We start from the raw sequence: 23,043 nt of genomic DNA, 5'->3' as shown, positions 1-23,043 counted from the left end.
CTTCCGGGTCTTTTGGTGTTGCTGAGCTCCCCGGTGCGTTCCTTCTTTTTAAGAATGTTCCAAACAGTTGTTTTGGCCATGCCTAATGTTTTTGCTATCTCTCTGATGGGTTTGTTTTGTTTTATCAGCCTAATGATGGCTTGCTTCACTGATAGTGGCAGCTCTTTGGATCTCATCTTGAGAGTTGACAGCAACAGATTCCAAATGCAAATAGCACACTTGAAATGAACTCTGGATTTTTTTATCTGCTCATTGTAATTGGGATAATGAGGTAATAACACACACCTGTCCATGGAACAGCTGAGAAGCCAATTGTTCCATTACCTTTGGCCCATTAATAAGTGGGAGGCACATATGCAAAACGTTGTAATTCCTACACCGTTCACCTGATTTGGATGTAAATACCTTCAAATTACAGCTGACAGTCTGCAGTTAAAGCACAACTTGTTTGTTTCATTTTGAATCCATTGTGGTGATGTATAGAGCCAAAAATGTTAGAATGGTGTCAATGTTCCAATATTTATGGACCTGACTGTATAAAACATATGCTGTGGGTACAGATTGTTATGTTCAGTGTAAGCCACTATACATATATTTTTTTTTCCATAATACAGAAAAGAAAATTGACCCAGCAGCAACAAAGAAAGGTAAATGCTTATTGTAACTATAAAAATGATTTATTAGATCTGTATTATGCAATTAATTCTACTTTATATAGTATGGTATACAAAAAAGTAATGCCTTCTTTATGTCAGAGAGCTTTTTTGGGGGGAAGTGTTTAAAATGTTGAAACACTGAATCACTTTGACACCAGATGTGTATAGTTGTATGGATACAATTTTGTGTTAATCTGGTTCCCGCACCAGGCATTTATCCATCTCCTCCACAGACATCCTCACATACCCTACAGAAACAAGGCACAGCTTTGCTTCCACTCCCACTCCTTCATTTATGTGTAAACTGAAGTGTTGCCATTATGTCTTACAATTGCTGATCATTTGCAAGAGAAAACATCAGTTGGTAATCTGTATGAGGCACTAAATTTACTGCTGGATGTCTCCCTGCTAATACAACTGGACAACATGGTCACTGACAATGGCAGGACTATTTTGGCTGTGCTGCATTTTGGGGGAAATAACACAGGCTCATTGCATGGTGTTCTGATAAGATAGTGGTATAAACCTTTTTTTTTTTTAAGTTTCATGCCTTGCAGAGGGTGCTGACCATGTGCAGGAGACTGTGCACATTTCAGCCATTCTTATGTGGCCGAAGAAGGCCCTCATGAACTTACAATAGAATGGTTTGCCTTCACTCCACTTGATCTGCTATATTCCAACTCACTGGAATTGTACATTGCTTTTGCTGGATCGTTTGAATGAGCAGCATTAAGAGGTCAAAGATAACATCATACAGAAGACTTCCAAAGCAGGAATCATGTGTTACATTGAGGCCAGGCAGTGGCAGCTATGCAGAGTCATAAGTCAAATACGTTTGCCCTTCGAAGAGGCAACAAGATTTTTAAGTGGGGATAACAATGGCATCAATGATGTTATCCCCCTGATATTTATATTAAAGAAAATGCTGATGTAACAAGGAATGGTGGAAGAAGAACAGCTTGCACGTCCCCCTTTTTGAACTGTAGCTTGTGGGTCAGGCAGTGGCAGCTAATCAGAGCTTCCACACGAAGGATGTCACATGGAAAAGGAAGTGGGGGAGGTTGAAAATCTGTCCAGCAGCAGCAAACTCAGTTTTCTGAACATGATTGAACAGTTTTTTAGTTCATGCCAACCTGACACACATCAGCAATTGGATACGCACTGCCTGAATAACCAAGTTCAGTCTTACCTAGACTGTGCCCTTTCTCCGGCACATACCCTCTTCCCTGATCCTATGGAATTTTGGAGAGGCAGATAGTAACAGTAGCCAGGACTGACTTAGTTTGTTATGATAATATTTTCTAGTTTCCAGTTTACTGTCAGAGAGGGTATTCAGTGCAGCAGATGGCGATGTCACACCTACTGTACGTAAGTGGACAAAATTGTCTTCTGCAAGTGTATAAAACAATTTGTGAAAATGAATGTGGCCTGGATTTGCGAGGATTTTCACGCACCTCTGGCTGAGGCCAATAAATAGAACTCCAGTGCTGAGTGACCATGGCTATTTAATGCCAGCCCAATGAAGCCACTGCCACTGTCTGCCTTTCCATCATTTTCAATACTGTATTGCTGCTGCCACTACAGCACAGTTGCACATCTGCCTTGCTTGTGAGGTTCCACTCTGTACTGCTTTTGCTCCCAAAAAAGTAGAATTTTGGACATCTGTTCAGAGCAAATATTAAATATAAAAAAAATATGTATAAAAATAGCCAGGCATTCACCACAATAAGACATATTTTGAAATGTTTTTAATTTAAAAATAGCATAAAAAATTTGATGGTGCAGTGTGTTTTAAACAGGTTGTTGGTTAACACTGTCAAGCATGTGTTTACCCATAGCTATATGTGTCACTGACATTGTTTACTAATGCTGGCTGTGTTAGGCTACTTTCACACTGGCGTTTATCTTGTTCCAGCAGGCTGTTCTGGCAGGGGAACAGCTTGCCAGATCCATACTACTGTGTACAGTCGTGGCCAAAAGTTTTGAGAATTACATAAATATTGGAAATTGTAAAAGTTGCTGCTTAAGTTTTTATAATAGCAATTTGCATATACTCCAGAATGTTATGAAGAGTGATCAGATGAATTGCATAGTACTTCTTTGCCATGAAAATTAACTTAATCCCAAAAAAAAACGTTCCACTGCATTTCATTGCTGTCATTAAAGGACCTGCTGAGATCATTTCAGTAATCGTCTTGTTAACTCAGGTGAGAATGTTGACGAGCACAAGGCTGGAGATCATTATGTCAGGCTGATTGGGTTAAAATGGCAGACTTGACCTGTTAAAAGGAGGGTGATGCTTGAAATCATTGTTCTTCCATTGTTAACCATGGTGACCTGCAAAGAAACATGTGCAGCCATCATTGCATTGCATAAAAATGGCTTCACAGGCAAGGATATTGTGGCTACTAAGATTGCACCTCAATCAACAATTTATAGGACTTTATAGAACTTCAAGGAAAGAGGTTCAACTGTTGTTAAGAAGGCTTCAGGGTGTCCAAGATAGTCCAGCAAGCGCCAGGATCGTCTCTTAAAGAGGATTCAGCTGCGGGATCGGAGTGCCACCAGTGCAGAGCTTGCTCAGGAATGGCTGCAGGCACGTGTGAGCGCATCTGCACGCACAGTGAGGTGAAGACTTTTGGAAGATGGCCTGGTGTCAAGAAGGGCAGCAAAGAAGCCACTTCTCTCCAAAAAAAAAAACATTAGGGACAGATTGATCTTCTGCAGAAAATATGGTGAATGGACTGCTGAGGACTGGGGTAAAGTCATATTCTCCGATTAAGCCTCTTTCCGATTGTTTGGGGCATCAGGAAAAAGGCTTGTCTGGAAAGAAAAGGTGAGTGCTACCATCAGTCCTGTGTCATGCCAACAGTAAAGCATCCTGAGACCATTCATGTGTGGGGTTGCTTTTCATCCAAGGGAGTGGGCTCACTCACAATTTTGCCCAAAAACACAGCCATGAATAAAGAATGGTTCCAAAACACCCTCCAACAGCCACTTCTTCCAACAATCCAACAACAGTTTGGTGAAGAACAATGCATTTTCCAGCATGATGGAGCACCGTGCCATAAGGCAAAAGTGATAACTAAGTGGCTCGGGGACCAAAACGTTGACATTTTGGGTCCATGGACTGGAAACTCCCCAGATCTTAATCCCAAGAAGTGATTATGAAAGAATGGGTTGCTATCAGTCAGGAATTGGCCCAGAAGTTGATTGAGAGCATGCCCAGTCGAATTGCAGAGGTCCTGAAAAAGAAGGGCCAACACTGCAAATACGGACTCTTTGCATAAATGTCATGTAATTGTCGATAAAAGCCTTTAAAACTTATGAAGTGCCTGTAATTATATTTCACTACATCACAGAAACAACTGAAACAAAGATCTAAAAGCAGTTTAGCAGCAAAATTTGTGAAAACTAATATTTGTGTCATTCTCAAAACTTTTGGCCACGACTGTACACCCGTGTGTTGCTGGAAGTCCGCCCGACCCTGTTCACTATAATGGGGAGTGCCGTGGATCCGGGCACAGCATGGCAAATATGCTGAGAGGCGTCCAGAAAAAAAACACTGCATGCCACCTCTCGGCATATTTGTTGGGACCAGGTGGACTTCTGACAGCGCACACTGTAGTACAGATCCAGAACAGTAAACGCCAGTGTGAAACTGACCTTAAGGAGTTTTAAATGGGAGAAAGAGAAAAATCTAAAAATATTAATAATTCATAAAAAAAGAGAAAAAGGCACAGTCGAACCTTCAAAATTTTCAAATCGGACCTAAAATAAATTCCAAGAAATCTTTAGCCTTCACCTAATTTTTAATGGTTAATATTTCTACGAAACCAAATGCAATGTATTCTGTAAATATCTATTCATATGATGATGGTATTTTTCTATTTGCAGAAACGTTAATTACTTATATTAATTTCATTAATTCATGTTTACAATGGCATTTAGATTTTTTTAATAGGCACTTGTAAGAAAATATGAAGCATTATGAACAAAATGAAAACATATTAAATGATTAATCACATAATAAAAGTTCCATATGGCAAATGTATACTTAATGCAGCATGTAATCTTGTGTACTTCTTATGTTATTAAGTTAATACATCTTAATTAAAGCAATAATTAAATGAAGGATTATGATTAGTACTGTACTTCTGCTATAGAAAATAATACCTCATAAAGTATATACTGGTTCCATTTATTAACAATAAAGCAGTGTGATTAATACATAGCTTCTGCTGTATATGCACAAAATAATTAGAGATGAGTGAATCGAATCCCACAAAGTGCAATTCGATCCGAATTTCAGGATAAATTTGATTTGCATTGAAGCCAAATTTCCTCATGCTTCATGTTAGCGAATCGATTTAACCTGAAATAGTGTAAAAAACAAAATAATCATACTTACCTCCTCCATGGGCCGCCAGCCTCCATCTTGATTGAAGATCTCGGCCGAAATCCCGTGCTTGGTGACGTATAACGTCACCACGCCAGATCTTGAAGCAAGATGGCGGGGGCCGGACTGTCACATGCAAATGGAGATGGTAAGTCTGATTAAATTTATTTTTTAATGCTGATTTCACACTGTTCTTACACTCAGATGCCGCAATCATGTATGTTCCTGATTCTTGCTCCTGTGCTTGTCTTCTTACCACTCTCTTTCTCTTGTTTAGTACTGCATAGTCTATCTGGTTCTGATCTCGGCTTGTCTTCTAACTACTCTTTGTCTCTTTTTTGTTACTGAGTAGCCCGACTGGTTTTAAATAATTTACATACTGCATACTACTCGGCATTATGTTTACCTGTCTTTGTTTATTAGTTGGTCTCTGCCCTTATATAGCGTAGGAACTGTCACCTGGTAGCTGTCTAGCTATCTAGGGCTTTAATGCAAGTAGGTAGGGAAAGCGGGCTATTGTCCTTGTCTGTCCCTACCTACAGTCGTTACACCTCATTTAGAAAATCCTTTTTTTAATCGAATAGTGCAGACTCTTTAATACTTGAAATAATATACTTTAATAAAGTATTTGGAGTTCGACCATCCTTTAGCCAAAGTAGATATTGGCTACCTCTCTCATTGCATATTCTGACACAGACAGTTCATTAATTTCAATACATAATATGTAATACTTCATTTCTGCATGTATTTTCTACAATGTTGCTACTTTTGACTTAAATAGCTTATGTGTATTCTACTGCATAGCAAGCTGCAGGGTAATGTTTTGAGTTAAATCCAACAGATGAGCTCTTTGATGGCTTTGTGTGCAGTCCTTCTTTCACCTCCTCTAAAGCTAATTTTTATTATTTATCTTTATGTCATGATTAGGCCACATGCACACAACCGTGGTGTGTTTTGCAGTCCGCAAATCGCGGTTCGGCAAAACACGGATGGCGTCTGTGCGCGTTCTGCAATTTGCGGAACGGCATGGACATCCTTTAATATAAATGCCTATTCTTGTCTGCAAAGCGCGGACAAGAATAGGACATGTTATATTTTTTTTGCAGGGGGCCACAGAACGGAGCAATGGATGCGGACAGCACATGGAGTGCTGTCCGCATCTTTTGCAGCCCCATTAAATTGAATGGGTCCACATCCGAGCCGCCAAAACGGCGATTTTGATGCGGACCAAAACAACAGCCATGTGCATGAGGCCTTAGAGTGTCTTTCTGAAGTCTGCTATGTAGTGCAATACATGCAAGCTACTGAAGCCAAAACAGAAAAATGTTGATTTAACCCAGTGAGAAAAGTGTGCTTGCCCAAAAAAACATGCAATTCAATAAAAAATAAAAAAATAAAAGATTTTTAGGGTAAACTAAGAAACCTTAGTATAATATCTGAAATTTGCACCAAAATAACAACAACTGTATTTATCTACTTTATATCTGATAGATTTCTAATACAGCGTCATGGCATTCAATAAGGCCATTAATACCACTGTATGAAAATATTCCAGAATGATACATTTCATATTGTATATCAAGAAAGTTTTTCCACAAAGCACAGTATACATTGAACCTCACTCAAAGATAAGCAGCCAGAAATATGGCAGGCAGTATGGTTTTGTTTTTTCGCATCATATAAAGTGTTGAGTGAATCAAAGTTAATTAAGTCGAATTTGATCAACATTTCTGGAAAAATTTCATTTGCCTCGAAGCCAAATTTCCTGGCGCTTTGTGGCAACTAATACATTTTTCCTGAAATGGCGGTAAAAAAAAAACATACTCACCTCATGCCCATCTTGTTTAAAGAAAATGCACCAATTCTCTCGTATGCTGACATGTGACATCACCACGTCATCATAATGGGTGGACGCGGTGACGTCATCACATCAGTGCGTGCCCCAATTGACATGTGTTCTTCAATTCAAGATGTCCGCGATGTCCTCTCCACAAAAAAATTGATGATTTGAGTAAATATATTTTTGGGTTTTAACCCCCTGATAGACAAAATTTCTTAATTTCGGCAAAGCAGCCTAATCCAATTTTTTAAACGTTGCTCATCTCTAATCATAATATTGGTCAAAAGGTACACAATAATGTGCATGAGATCATCAAAACATAAGCTTAAAGGGGTTGTCTAGCTGCTTAAAACATTTGAAGAAAAAAAGCTCTACAAAGCATAAATTAATATTTGACCTTACAAATCCCCTGCAGTCCTTTATCTAAATCATCACAGTCCCTTGCTACTCTCTGCTTCTCACTCTCTCATGACACACAGGAAATATCCAAACACTAGCTGAGGCAGGTCATCTCTGGGCCCAGTGATTAGCTGAGTAATCATTTTCTGTCGCTGGGGACCAATAAGGTTATTATTCCTTAATTAAATCACCACCGGTCTCTAACAAAGGAGGTACACTGCCTCAATGCATAGAATTACACAAAAAATGGAGTGCGACCACATCAATATCCTGTTATTATTCTGTATCATTTGAATCCTTAATGGATGGACAACCCAATAAGTGTATAAAGAAAATATTCACCTTTATGTTTGGCTTTCTTGATCACTTATACTGTATGTTAGTAGCAACTTGTAAAAGTTCTGAGTACTTCTGAAAAGTAGTAGGAAAATAAATGCTATATTTGTAAGTTTTCGGCTTATATACTGTACCCCTGTGAATATAGTGCATGAATAATTTAACAATACCATCTATTTGATGGATTGTTTTGTCCTTTGTGCCCTTTGTGTTTCTAGTAGGTTTATAAAAAGACATTTAATACAATAATATCTTTGGAAACAAATTCCAAAATTGTCTTTGTTATCTACTGTAAAATTTAGTTTGAGTCAATGAACAATTAAGTAAATTAAAATATGCCATTATATAAATATCTTAATATTACCGTATTTTTCACTCTATAAGACGCACCTGCCCATAAGACGCATCTAAATTTTAGAGGAGGAAAATAAGAAAAAATATATTTTTCATCAGACCTCAGCTTAGATCCCCAATCAGACCCCCAATATTAATCAGACCTCAGCTTAGAGCTCCAATCAGGACTTCCAATGTTAATCAGACCACAGCTCAGACCCCCAATGTTAATCAGACCTCAGCTTAGAGCTCCAATCAGACCGCCAATGTTAATCAGACAACAGATCAGACCTCCAATGTTCATAAGACCCCCAATCAGACCTCAAATCACATCCCCAATGTGAATAAATAAGAACCCCCCCCATTCAGACCCAAAATGTAAATGACCCCCAAACATACATCAGATAAGATCCCCAATGTGGATATGATCCCAAAGCAGACTTCATATCAGACCCCCAATGTGAATGACCCCCCAAACAGACTTCAGATCAGAATCACAATGTGAATGAATCCCAAGCTGACGTCAGATCAGAGCCCTATGTGAATGACCCTCCCAAGCAGACCTCAGATCAGACCCCCAGGCTCAGAGCAAACATAAAAAAAAAAAAATATTAATTTACCTCTCCTGCTCCTGACACCGCAGCCGCAACTCCTCATATCTACGCTCGTCTAGTTCAGCCTGCTGCATACTGTGCTATGACCAGATGTGCAGAGGATGAGGTCACAGCATGTCAATGTCCTCATGCTGTGTGCAGTCACAGCACAGTGAGCGGCAAAGGACCAGGATGTGGTAAATACAGAGTGCTGCATTCACTGCTTCCTGGTTGTCCTGTACTAATGAGCACTTCCATAATCGAAGCGCTCATTAGTATTCGCCCCATAAGAAACACTGACATTTCCCCCCACTTTGTGGAGAAAAAAAAGTGTGTCTTAGGGTCCATTCACACTTCCATGGTGTATTGTGGATCCGCAAATTGCGGGTCCGCAATACACTGGGCAGCACATGGCCAGCACTAATAGGGTCCGAACCTGTTCCAGATAATTGTGGAATGGATGCAGACTAGGGATGAGTGAACCCGAACTGTATAGTTCGGGTTCGTACCGAATTTTGGGGTGTCCGTGACAGGGACCCAAACCCGAACATTTTGGTAAAAGTCCGGGTTCGGGTTCGGTGTTCGTGCAAAGCAGCCAATTAACAAGCGTCATACTACTTGCCCCAAGAGGCCGTCACAGCCATGCCTACTATTGGCATGGCTGTGATTGGCCAGTGCAGCATGTGACCCAGCCTCTATTTAAGCTGGAGTCACGTAGCGCCGCACGTCACTCTGCTCTGATCAGTGTAGGGAGAGGTTGCAGCTGCGACTGTTAGGGCGAAATCTGTGGTTATTGCTGTGACTAGTCAAGTTATTTAGTGTCCGTCAAAGCACAGTTTTTGTTCTGGGTTGAAATACAATTCCCAACTTAGCAATTTCCTAAATTAGTGGTTTCTGCTGTATCAGGCCTACTTTAAATCTATCCCTAAAAGGGTATATTAGATTTAAGGTGCAGATAGGGTCATTCTCAATAACTTCACACACACGCTACTGTGCATTTCCAAGTCTAATTCTGTCTGTAAACGTATACCTGTCACCCAGCGCCTGAATAATAGGCCTCAAATTTATATTCAGCTAAATCTGTGGTTATTGCTGTAGCTGGTCAAGTTATTTTGTGTCCGTCAAAGCACAGTTTTTGTTCTGGGTTGAAATACAATTCCCAACTTAGCAATTTCCTAAATTAGTGGTTTCTGCTGTATCAGACCTACTTTAAATCTATCCATAAAAGGGTATACAGGGAGTGCAGAATTATTAGGCAAATGAGTATTTTGACCACATCATCCTCTTTATGCATGTTGTCTTACTCCAAGCTGTATAGGCTCGAAAGCCTACTACCAATTAAGCATATTAGGTGATGTGCATCTCTGTAATGAGAAGGGGTGTGGTCTAATGACATCAACACCCTATATCAGGTGTGCATAATTATTAGGCAACTTCCTTTCCTTTGGCAAAATGGGTCAAAAGAAGGACTTGACAGGCTCAGAAAAGTCAAAAATAGTGAGATATCTTGCAGAGGGATGCAGCACTCTGAAAATTGCAAAGCTTCTGAAGCGTGATCATCGAACAATCAAGCGTTTCATTTAAAATAGTCAACAGGGTCGCAAGAAGCGTGTGGAAAAACCAAGGCGCAAAATAACTGCCCATGAACTGAGAAAAGTCAAGCGTGCAGCTGCCAAGATGCCACTTGCCACCTGTTTGGCCATATTTCAGAGCTACAACATCACTGGAGTGCCCAAAAGCACAAGGTGTGCAATACTCAGAGACATGGCCAAGGTAACAAAGGCTGAAAGACGACCACCACTGAACAAGACACACAAGCTGAAACGTCAAGACTGGGCCAAGAAATATCTCAAGACTGATTTTTCTAAGGTTTTATGGACTGATGAAATGAGAGTGAGTCTTGATGGGCCAGATGGCTGGATTGGTAAAGGGCAGAGAGCTCCAGTTCGACTCAGACGCCAGCAAGGTGGAGGTGGAGTACTGGTTTGGGCTGGTATCATCAAAGATGAGCTTGTGGGGCCTTTTCGGGTTGAGGATGGAGTCAAGCTCAACTCCCAGTCCTACTGCCAGTTTCTGGAAGACACCTTCTTCAAGCAGTGGTACAGGAAGAAGTCTGCATCCTTCAAGAAAAACATGATTTTCATGCAGGACAATGCTCCATCACACGCGTCCAAGTACTCCACAGCGTGGCTGGCAAGAAAGGTTATAAAAGAAGAAAATCTAATGACATGGCCTCCTTTTTCACCTGATCTGAACCCCATTGAGAACCTGTGGTCCATCATCAAATGTGAGATTTACAAGGAGGGAAAACAGTACACCTCTCTGAACAGTGTCTGGGAGGCTGTGGTTGCTGCTGCACGCAATGTTGATGGTGAACAGATCAAAACACTGACAGAATCCATGGATGGCAGGCTTTTGAGTGTCCTTGCAAAGAAAGGTGGCTATATTGGTCACTGATTTGTTTTTGTTCTGTTTTTGAATGTCAGAAATGTATATTTGCGAATGTTGAGATGTTATATTGGTTTCACTGGTAAAAATAAATAATTGAAATGGGTATATATTTGTTTTTTGTTAAGTTGCCTAATAATTATGCACAGTAATAGTCACCTGCACACACAGATATCCCCCTAAAATAGCTAAAACTAAAAACAAACTAAAAACTACTTCCAAAAATATTCAGCTTTGATATTAATGAGTTTTTTGGGTTCATTGAGAACATGGTTGTTGTTCAATAATAAAATTAATCCTCAAAAATACAACTTGCCTAATAACTCTGCACTCCTTGTATTAGATTCAAGGTGCTGATAGGGTCAACCACAATAACTTCACACGCTACCGTGCATTTCCAAGTCTAATTCTGTCCGTAAACGTATACCTGTCATCCAGCGCCTAAATACTAGGCCTCAAATTTATATTCAGCTAAATCTGTCGTTACTGCTGTGCCTTTATTAGTGTAATACGGTACCTAAATAGATAGCCAGATAGTGTTAGGTGTCTGTAAAAAAAAAGGCCTGTATTTGAATTCAATACATTGGGCCAAATAATATTTTTCTTATTGTGGTGAACGGTAACAATGAGGAAAACATCTAGTAAGGGAAGCGGACATGGTCGTGGTGGTGTTAGTGGACCCTCTGGTGCTGGGAGAGGACGTGGCCGTTCTGCCACAGCCACACGTCCTAGTGTACCAACTACCTCAGGTCCCAGTAGCCACCAGAATTTACTGCGATATTTGGTGGGGCCCAATGCCGTTCTAAGGATGGTAAGGCCTGAGCAGGTACAGGCATTAGTCAATTGGGTGGCCGACAGTGGATCCAGCACGTTCACATTATCTCCCACCCAGTCTTCTGCAGAAAGTGCACAGATGGCGCCTGAAAACCAAGCCCATCAGTCTGTCACATCACCCCCATGCATACCAGGGACACTGTCTGAGCCTCAAGTTATGCAGCAGTCTCTTATGCTGTTTGATAACTCCGCTGGCAGGGTTTCCCAATGGCATCCACCTAGCCCTTCCCCAGCGGTGGAAGACATAGAATGCACTGACGCACAACCACTTATGTTTCCTGATGATGAGGACATGGGAATACCACCTCAGCATGTCTCTGATGATGACGAAACACAGGTGCCAACTGCTGCGTCTTTCTGCAGTGTGCAGACTGAACAGGAGGTGAGGGATCAAGACTGGGTGGAAGACGATGCAGGGGACGATGAGGTCCTAGACCCCACATGGAATGAAGGTCGTGCCACTGACTTTCACAGTTCGGAGGAAGAGGCAGTGGTGAGACCGAGCCAACAGCGTAGCAAAAGAGGGAGCAGTGGGCAAAGGCAGAACACCCGCCGCCAAGAGACTCCGCCTGCTACTGACCGCCGCCATCTGGGACCGAGCACCCCAAAGGCAGCTTCAAGGAGTTCCCTGGCATGGCACTTCTTCAAACAATGTGCTGACGACAAGACCCGAGTGGTTTGCACGCTGTGCCATCAGAGCTTGAAGCGAGGCATTAACGTTCTGAACCTTAGCACAACCTGCATGACCAGGCATCTGCATGCAAAGCATGAACTGCAGTGGAGTAAACACCTTAAAAACAAGGAAGTCACTCAGGCTCCCCCTGCTACCTCTTCTGCTGCTGCCGCCTCGGAGTCCTCTGCTGCTGCTACCTCGGCCTCTTCCTCCGCCTCTGGAGGAACGTTGGCACCTGCCGCCCAGCAAACAGGGGATGTACCACCAACACCACCACCTCCGTCACCAAGCATCTCAACCATGTCACATGGCGGCGTTCAGCTCTCCATCTCACAAACATTTGAGAGAAAGCGTAAATTCCCACCTAGCCACCCTCGATCCCTGGCCCTGAATGCCAGCATTTCTAAACTACTGGCCTATGTAATGCTGTCATTTAGGCTGGTGGACACAGACAGCTTCAAACAGCTCATGTCGCTTGCTGTCCCACAGTATGTTGTTCCCAGCCGGCACTACTTCTCCAAGAGAGCCGTGCCTTCCCTGCACAACCAAGTATCCGATAAAATCAAGTGTGCACTGCGCAACGCCATCTGTGGCAAGGTCCACCTAACCACAGATAGGTGGACCAGTAAGCACGGCCAGGGACGCTATATCTCCCTAACTGCACACTGGGTAAATGGAGTGGCGGCTGGTCCCCAGGCGGAGAGTTGTTTGGCGCATGTCCTTCCGCCGCCAAGGATTGCAGGGCAACATTCTTTGCCTACTGTTGCCTCCTCCTCCTACTCAGCTTCCTCCTCCTCTTCTTCCTCCTGCTCATCCAGTCAGCCACACACCTTCACCACCAACTTCAGCACAGCCCGGGGTAAACGTCAGCAGGCCATTCTGAAACTCATATGTTTGGGGGACAGGCCCCACACCACACAGGAGTTGTGGCGGGGTATAGAACAACAGACCGACGAGTGGTTGCTGCCGGTCAGCCTCAAGCCCGGCCTGGTGGTGTGCGATAATGGGCGAAATCTCGTTGCAGCTCTGCCGCTGCTCGCCTGTCTGCACTACAGCGTAACTTCGGCCTTCCCGCTCACCGCCTCATATGCGACGTGCCCACCAGGTGGAACTCCACCTTGCACATGCTGGATAGACTGTGCAAGCAGCAGCAGGCCATAGTGGAGTTTCAGCTGCAGCACGCACGGGTCACTGCGGAACAGCACCACTTCACCATCAATGACTGGGCATCCATGCGAGACCTGTGTGCCCTGCTACACTGTTTTGAGTACTCCACCAACATGGCCAGTGGCAATGACGCCGTTATCAGCGTTACAATACCACTTCTATGTCTCCTTGAGAACACTTAGGGCGATGATGGAAGAGGAGGTGGCCCTGGAGGAGGAGGAGGAGGAAGAGGGGTCATTTTTAGCACTTTCAGGCCAGTCTCTTCGAAGTGACTCAGAGGGAGGTTTTTTGCAACAGCAGAGGCCAGGTACAAATGTGGCCAGCCAGGGCCCACTACTGGAGGACGAGGTGGAGGAGGATGAGGATGAAGCATGGTCACAGCGGGGTGGCACCCAATGCAGCTCGGGCCCATCACTGGTGCGTGGCTGGAGGGAAACGCAGGATGATGACGATACGCCTTCCACAGAGGACAGCTTGTCCTTACCTCTGGGCAGCCTGGCACACATGAGCGACTACATGCTGCAGTGCCTGCGCAACGACAGCAGAGTTGCCCACATTTTAACGTGTGCAGACGACTGGGTTGCCACCCTGCTGGATCCACGGTACAAAGACAATGTGCCCACCTTATTTCCTGCACTGGAGCGTGATAGGAAGATGCGCGAGTACAAGCGCACGTTGGTAGACGCGCTACTGAGAGAATTCCCAAATGTCACAGGGGAACAAGTGGAAGCCCAAGGCAGAGGAGGAGCAAGAGGTCGCCAAGGCAGCTGTGTTACGGCCAGCTCCTCTGAGGGCAGGGTTAGCAAGGCAGAGATGTGGAAAAGTTTTGTCAACACGCCACAGCTAACTGCACCACCACCTGATACGCAACGTGTTAGCAGGAGGCAACATTTCACTAACATGGTGGAACAGTACGTGTGCACACCCCTCCACGTACTGACTGATGGTTCGGCCCCATTCAACTTCAGGGTCTCTAAATTGTCCACGTGGCCAGAGCTAGCCTTTTATGCCTTGGAGGTGCTGGCCTGCCTGGCGGCCAGCGTTTTGTCTGAACGTGTATTCAGCACGGCAGGGGGCGTCATTACAGACAAACGCAGCCGCCTGTCTACAGCCAATGTGGACAAGCTGACGTTCATAAAAATGAACCAGGCATGGATCCCACAGGACCTGTCCATCCCTTGTGCAGATTAGACATGAACTACCTCCCCTTAACCATATATTATTGTACTCCAGGGCACTTCCTCATTCAATCCTATTTTTATTTTCATTTTACCATTATATTGCGGGGCCACCCAAGGTTGAATGAACCTCTCCTCTGTCTGGGTGCTGGGGCCTAAATATATGACAATGGACTGTTCCAGTGTTGGGTGACGTGAACCATGATTCTCTGCTATGACATGAAGACTGATTCTCTGCTGACATGAAGCCAGATTCTCTGTTACGGGACCTCTCTCCTCTGCCTGGGTGCCGGGGCCTAAATATTTGACAATGGACTGTTACAGTGGTGGGTGACGTGAAGCATGATTCTCTGCTATGACATGAAGACTGATTCTCTGCTGACATGAAGCCAGATTCTCTGTTACAGGACCTCTCTCCTCTGCCTGGGTGCCTGGGATTAAGTAACTGACAATGGACTGTTACAGTGGTGGGTGACGTGAAGCCTGATTCTTTTTATTTATTTTATTTTTATTGTTATTCATTTCCCTATCCACATTTGTTTGCAGGGGATTTACCTACATGTTGCTGCCTTTTGCAGCCCTCTAGCCCTTTCCTGGGCTGTTTTACAGCCTTTTTAGTGCCGAAAAGTTCGGGTCCCCATTGACTTCAATGGGGTTCGGGTTCGGGACGAAGTTCGGGTCGGGTTCGGATCCCGAACCCGAACATTTCCGGGAAGTTCGGCCGAACTTCTCGAACCCGAACATCCAGGTGTTCGCTCAACTGTAATTACTATGTATTATAGAAGTAGAGAAATTGAAACTTGTAAATTTGCTAATTTTTCCATATTTTTGGTAAATTTGGTATTTTTCTATAAATAAAAAATATTTTTTTTCACTTCATTTTACCAGTGTCATGAAGTACAATATGTGATGAAAAAACAATCTCAGAATGGCCTGGATAAGTAAAAGCATTTTAAAGTTATTCACACATAAAATGACACTGGTCAGATTTGCAAAAAATGGCCTGGTCCTTAAAGGGTACCTGTCACCAGTTTTATGGTGTCCTAACTAAGGGCAACATAAATAAGTGACTGATTCTCTTAGCAAAATGTTGGGTCAATCTGCCAACATCTTGTATTGAAAAGCTCCAGCTGATAATGATGAGTCCTGAATATTCATGAGCTCCTGACTCTCCCCTCCCACCTGCTGCTGAATGACAGTTATTTTCCATATGAATCAGCAGCAGGTGGGCAGGGGAGTGGCTATAGCTCTGAATTAAATATACTCTGGACTCAATGAAATCACGCTGGACTCAAATTAGCTCATTAGCATGCGGCATGTGGCATCTTTGTGTGTATATTATGAGGTAACTATCTGTCACACCAGTAAGTGAATACATCTAAGGTACTTTTTAGTAGTTAATGATTGTATATAATTAGTTAGATTATAATCAAATATCCACATGACAGGTTCCCTTTAAGGTGAAATATGGCCGTGTCCTTAAGGCCTCATGCATACGGCCGTGTTCCGCGGCCAGGAGCGGTTTGTGGTATGCCGGGCTGGATTTCTGTTCAGAGCAGGAGCGCACTACATTAATACACTCATATAATGTATTACTGTAGTGTAGCGGCGGCATGAAGCGCACGGCGTCATAGCAACCAATGACGCCGTGCACTCCTGCTCTGAACAGGAATCCAGCCCGGCATACCACGGACCGCTCTCAGCCGCGGAACATGGCTGTGTGCATTCGGCCTAAGGGGTTAAAAGGGAAAATTTTCCCTTACTCATTCAAAACAAGTCATTCTTTCTTCTGATAATAAACACTTGTGTATGTATAAATACAGTTAGGCATTCTGCACCTACTAACACATTTTTTTGGAGAACAAGCCACACTTTCTTCTGACAAAAACTTGTTTGCGTGACTATAAACAGGGACAGTGATCTCCCCCACTGAGGCATAATATTTTGATGCTTGGTCCTAACAAGATTATTATTTTTTCCCATAACACTGTGTGTGTTTAAACACCATCTGCCCCAATAAGGGACAATTTTTTTAAGCTTTCTAATATGAAAAAGAATAACATGCAAAGGTTCAGTGCCTTTTTAAACATGCAGTACATTTTCTCCCTTCATAAATAATTGATCTCTGATGGAAGTGACACAAATTGATACAAACTGATCATAACTGATGCTCAAAATAACAGATCCGTTTTTAAAAACATATTTTTGGCCTTCTGATGGATCAGAATAATGGAAAGTAACCCTTCGGTCATTTTCACATCTGCGTTTTTTTCTGGATCCGTAAAAATGCTTCAGTTAGGATGATACAACCGGCTGCATCAGTTATGCATTCAATTTTGTCCCCAATTTTTGTTCCATTCAATTTTGTCCCCATTGACAATAAATGGGGACAAAACTGAAAGGTTCTCCTCCGGTATTGAGATCCTTTGACAAATCTCAATAGCAGAAAGGGAAAGTAGCCTTACTGCAAAAAAAGATTACCTTTGGATCCAACAGTTATACCGCCGGTGTTTGACCTCAGGCTGCAGTCGAGCCAGGATCGGACAACTAATGCTCATATAGCTGTTATGCCTACCTGCTAAACAGAAGTACAAATTTAGCAGGCATTAAAGGAATGCGTATGGATCATGGATCTCCGCTGGACCCCATGATACCTAATGGCGCCAGCGGAAATTCCGTCTGCCCCCAGCAATGCCAGATCTGGAGAATTCCGGTAGCTATTATCCACTGGAACAGCCTGCTGGAATTCAATCCAGAGATGTAAAAGTAGACTTAGTTTAACAATGTGCAAAGCTTCTAAAGCTTAAAGCTAGTATTGAGTACCTCTGTCAGGTTAATGTGTCACAATGTGTCAAGTTGACTTGTTAACCCAATGGTATTGGCGCTTGCCAGAATTATTATTGTAGACCCCTGTCACATGCCACATAAAGCTATCCCTCTTTTGTATTTGGCCCTATACTCTTATCTGGATCAACTTTGCAGGATAATATTCTGAAATAGATGGAACGCATTCCTTTTCTCAAACACACAAAATATGTTACTATGTAAGATTAAATGTTCTGGCTGCAATAAATTTCCCTTGTGTGTATGTTTTTTTTTTTATATATTCATGCTGTGAAAGGAGAATTTAGGATGGGTTCTCCCAAACAACATAGATATTGCAATCGAGCAAATAGTTCTATTTCAACTGTGGCATAACTTTCAAAAGCAGTCCTTAAACTTCACACCACATTATGCTCTGTACAACACAGGAGTTTAGTTACAAGCTAAACAGTAGTAAATGCAGTTGCAGTACAAGGCATTATAGCCATTTTTCACTGTCATGTGCATGTAACCTTTCCTGCAAGCTGTCAGCCAAAAAAATATGGTAGAGATATATGATCCCCGACAGCAAGTTAACCATGTAGAAATTTCAAACACAGTGTTTGCAACTTAATAAACATCATTGCACCTAAATCTAGGTGAAAATGTTATTTATATGCTGTCCTCTGCATTTTCCAAAAAGAGGGAGTAGCATGGGGGGGTGTTTAGGAATTTATGGAAACCTTTATCATCATTTATTCCAGTATTCTGGCATAAATCATGACAAAAATCTAGCCACACAGACTGCCTGAGGCCACACTTAAAATTGTTATATGACACTCTGAGGTCTTCTAGGACCTAAGACTCTCCTGTCTTCGCTCTTTTTTTTTTTTTTTTTTTTTTTTTTTTTATCTCTCTCTACTCCATCCCCCTCCTTTTAAGCTCTTAAACCAATGACTAGTGTTGAGCGAACATGTGTGTTTTCATCTTATGGTCTGTAGTAGCAGAATCCATAACAGAATTCTTAGATAATCCGAAACTTGTACTGCAAACTTGAAAACACAAGTTCATTCAGCACTACAACAATGACAGCTGTTAGTGACATTAACAATATATAGCAATGAGTAAATGCATGGCTGATGGTGCTAACAGTCTGTTTAAAAAAACACATTGTGTAAACGCATTTGTTTTGCTTTATTAATATTAAAAACAATTCTATGAATTGTCCCTTATTGGAGGCAAACGCCTGATGGTGTTTACACACGCACGGTAGCATTGGAGAAAGCAGCTGGTTGCTCTGAATATCTGAAAAATTCTCAGTTTTTTTAGGAGCCGTGCACTGCAGAATCTCACAGACAAGGTAGAAGATATGCCATTGTTTAACCCCTTATGGACCGGGCTCATTTTCACCTTAAGGACCAGGCCATTTTTTGCAAATCTGTCCAGTGTCACTTTATGTGTGAATAACTTTAAAACGCTTTTACTTATCAAGGCCATTCTGAGAAAGTTTTTTCATCACATATTGTACTTCATGACACTGGTAAAATATAGTCAAAAAATTCATTTTTATTTATAAAAAATACCTAATTTACCAATTTGCAAATTTCCAAGTTTCAATTTCTCTACTTCTATAATACATAGTACTACCTCCAAAAATAGTTATTACTTTACATTCCCCATATGTCTACTTCATGATTGGTTCATTTTGGGAATGCCACTTTATTTTTTGGGGATGTTACATAGCTTAAATGTTTAGAAGCAAATCTTTTTAAGAACCAGTTCAGGTGTGAAGTCACTTTTTGAGGCTTACATAATAGAAACCACCCAAAAATGACCATATTCTAGAAACTACACACCTCAAGGTATTAAAAACTGATTTTACAAACTTTGTTAACCCTTTAGGTGTTCCACAAGAGTTAATGGCAAATGGAGATAAAAATTCTGAATTTAGATTATTTGGAAAATTTTACATTTTAATCCATGTTTTCTAGTAACAAAGGAAGGGTTAACAGCCAAACAAAACTCAACATTTATTTCCCTGATTCTGTAGTTTATAGAAACACCCCATATGTGGTCATAAACTACTGTACAGGCACGTGGCACAGCGTAGTAGGAAAGGAGCGGCATGTGGTTTTTGGAAGGCAGATTTTGCTGGACTGGTTTATTTACACCATGTCCCATTTGAAGCCCCCCTGATGCACCCCTAGAGTAGAAACTCCATAAAAGTGACCCCATTTTGGAAACTACGGGATAAGGTGGCAGTTTTTTTGGGACTATTTTTAGGGTACATATGATTTTCGTTTGCTCTATATTACATTTTTGTGAGACAATGTTGCAAAAAATTTAAACTCTGAAGGGTTAAAAAAGTTTATAAAATCAGTTTTGAATACCTTGAGGGGAGTAGTTTCTTAGATGGGGTCACTTTTATGGAGTTTATACTCTAGAGGTGAATCAGGGGACATGGTATAAATAAACCAGTCCAGCAAAATCTGCCTTCCAGAAACCATATGGTGTTCCTTTCCTTCTGTGCCCTGCCGTTTGGCCATACAGCAGTTTACAACCACATATAGGGTGTTTCTATAAACTAAAGAATCAGGGCAATAAATATTTAGTTTTGTTTGGCTGTTAACCCTTGCTTTGTTACTGGAAAAAATTGACTAAAATGGAAAATTTGCCCAAAAAATTGCTGTTCTGGCAGTTTTTATTTTTATTTTTTGACCGTGTTTATCTGAGGGGTTAGGTCATGGGGTATTTTTATAGAGCAGATTCGGCAATACCTAATATGTATACTTTTTTTTTTTTTTTAGTTTTACAAAATAATATCATTTTTGAAAATAAAAATTGTTTTAGTGTCTCAAGTCTGAGAACCATAGTTTGTTTTTTTGTTATTTTTTTCTGGGCGATTATCAGTGGCTAAATAGAATTTTAAATTGGAGAAGAAGATTATAAATGTAGTACTCCATGGAAGTGTGGTACTCCCTGAAGCAACCGTCAATGCAGAGGCCTGAATTATCAGGGCACGTGTTACACTGAGTGGTGGTGTCCTTCTGTATCCCCCTCCTGTGACACACTCTGCACTTTTTTGGGTCCGTCCTTTTTTTCCAGTATGGGGGACCACACCTGGAAAGTGTTGGCCAGGGATGATTCGGGCGCCTCCAGTTCCCGAAGTACTCCGGCCTGCTCTTTCCTGGTCAGAAAAGATCAAGGCCTTGAGGACTGCCTCAACTGGAGGAATTTCCCTGTGTTGCCAGCACTCCGGGACAGGACAAAAGAGTTGTACAAGGCAACCTGTACCAAGTTCACTGCAACTTTTTTGTACCATGCCCGGGTTTTGTGCATGGCGTTATATGGCTTGAGTACTTGATTAAAGAGATCAACTCCTCCCATATACCGATTGTAGTTGACGGTACAACCAGGATTGAAGACCGTTGCCGCGGTACCTCGCACAGGGACAGGGTTGATGCCATTACCGTGAATTGTGGACAGTGTAAGGACATCCCTCTTGTCCTTATATCCGACCAGAAACAGGTTTCCACTGGTAAGGGCACGGTGCTCACCCATGGGGATAGGTACCTGGAGGGGGTGGGTAGGGAGGCCGCTTAGATTTTTCTGCACGATCCCACAAGCGGACTTGGATCTTGCGGCAAGGGACTGGAATAAAGGGATACTAGTATAAAAGTTATCCACGCACAGGTGGTAACCCTTATCTAGCAGTGGGTACATAAGGTCCCACTCAAGTTTCCCGCTATCACCCAGATTGGGGGGACATTCTGGGGGTTCAATATGGGAATCTCGCCCCTCGTACGCATGAAACTTGTAAGTGTACCGTGAGGTACTCTCATAAAGTTTGTACAGCTCCGCGCCATACCTCACCCGCTTAGAGGGAACATACTGGCGGAAAATGAGTCTCCCCTTAAAAGCAATGAGAGACTCACCATCAGCGACCTCCCTTCCTGGCCTCCAAAAATTTGGCCCCAAAGTGATCGATGACCGGCCTGATTTTGTATATGCGGTTATAGGCAGGATCTCCTTGCAGGCATTTCCGGATGGCCTCAAAACGGGAATGTGTCATGGCCATACAGTAGAGTAGAGGACGTCCCCACTCCAGTACTGCCTGACACTGTTTTTTTTTTTTACTAGGCCCATGTGCAACACGAGACCCCAAAACGTCCTCATCTCAGCTGCACTCATCGGAGTCCAGCCACCGGGCCTAGCCAAAAAGGTGCCCGGGTGTTAAACAATGAACTGTTGGGTGAACAAGTTTTTTTGCTCCACCATCAGATTCACCAAGTGGTCACTGAGTAAAAAAACTAAAATAGTCATAGTCAGTAAAGCCCACTGTGAGAATCTGGATTCCTGGTTGGCTAACAAAGTCAGGAATCACAAGCTCAAAATCCTCTGGGGTACACCAGACAAGTTCACCAGTAGGGTGCTCAGGTGGACTTATCTGGTGGTCCGGAAAACTAGTATGAGCCCCAGGACTGCTTATTCTAGTGTGGGCCACAGGGTCCCTAGCATGGGGGTCCCCTGGCTCCGCCTGTCAGCATATCCTCCGCCTTGGGGTCGCATCATCTCTAGATGATGATGAGGACGCGGATGACAAGAGGAAAGTGGGGTCATCCTCATCTTCACTGGGGCTCTCGGAGTCGGAGGCAAGCAGTGAGTATGCCTCCTCGGCCGAGAACATCTGGTGAGCCATAGGGGAATGTGTGTATGTGTGTGTGCGTGTGTGGAAAACTTTATTTAGTGTGTTTGTGTGTGGGGGCACGGGTGTTCGCGTACTTACCCTAAACCTAACAGGAAAAAAAAAAAAAACTAAATAGGAAAAGCCCCCCAAAAAAAAGAAACTCGCTGATCAGCGGTCATCGCTAACAGTGGCCGGACGCTAACAGTGCCGGCCACAGTCAGGGCACGCAGAAAAAAAATGTGTGTGGAGGGGCAAGCTGCAGCACCCCTGGGGGGCTCTAGGGTCACATAGCTGAGTGTGCTGTGGACCCCAGACACCCGATCAGGATGATGCAAAAATAAAACTTTTTTTTTCCCCCTAAAATTTCCCTGACTATCCCTACCTATCTAAGCTCTCCCTAACCTGTCCCTATGTACCTTTTTAGTGCAAGATGGCACTGTGGTGGCTTAGTGGGGGTGCTGAGGGTGCTGGGCTCCGGAGCTGGACGACAGGCTCCTTTCTCCACGGGTCCGGACGCAGAAAGGAGGAGGACAGAAGAGCTGCAGGAAGTCAATCCCTTTGCCTGCCCTGCAGCCAATAGCAAGTGATCCTGAGAGGTGATGTCACCTCTATTATCACACCACCAATCGCCATCCTATTCCGGGTTATCGGGTCACCAGAGTCCCGAATAACCTGGAAACTCAGCAAACCGCACGTCT

At 42.9% G+C, this 23,043-nt stretch overlaps 1 protein-coding gene across 1 annotated transcript in view; it reads left to right on the top strand.

The window, feature by feature from the left end:
- The window catches only part of LOC122935391 (titin homolog), an 848,771-nt gene that overhangs the window by 488,474 nt on the left and 337,254 nt on the right, over positions 1-23,043 (top strand). Inside the window, exon 47 of the mRNA XM_044291163.1 lies at positions 615-647. Coding sequence (XP_044147098.1) covers positions 615-647 — 33 coding nt within the window. The remainder of the gene's footprint in view (positions 1-614; positions 648-23,043) is intronic.

The sequence above is a fragment of the Bufo gargarizans genome, chromosome 4 (assembly GCF_014858855.1).
Source record: "Bufo gargarizans isolate SCDJY-AF-19 chromosome 4, ASM1485885v1, whole genome shotgun sequence".
NCBI lineage: Eukaryota > Metazoa > Chordata > Amphibia > Anura > Bufonidae > Bufo > Bufo gargarizans.
Note: the sequence above shows the minus strand (reverse complement) of the source record. Positions and strands in the feature narration are given on the sequence as shown.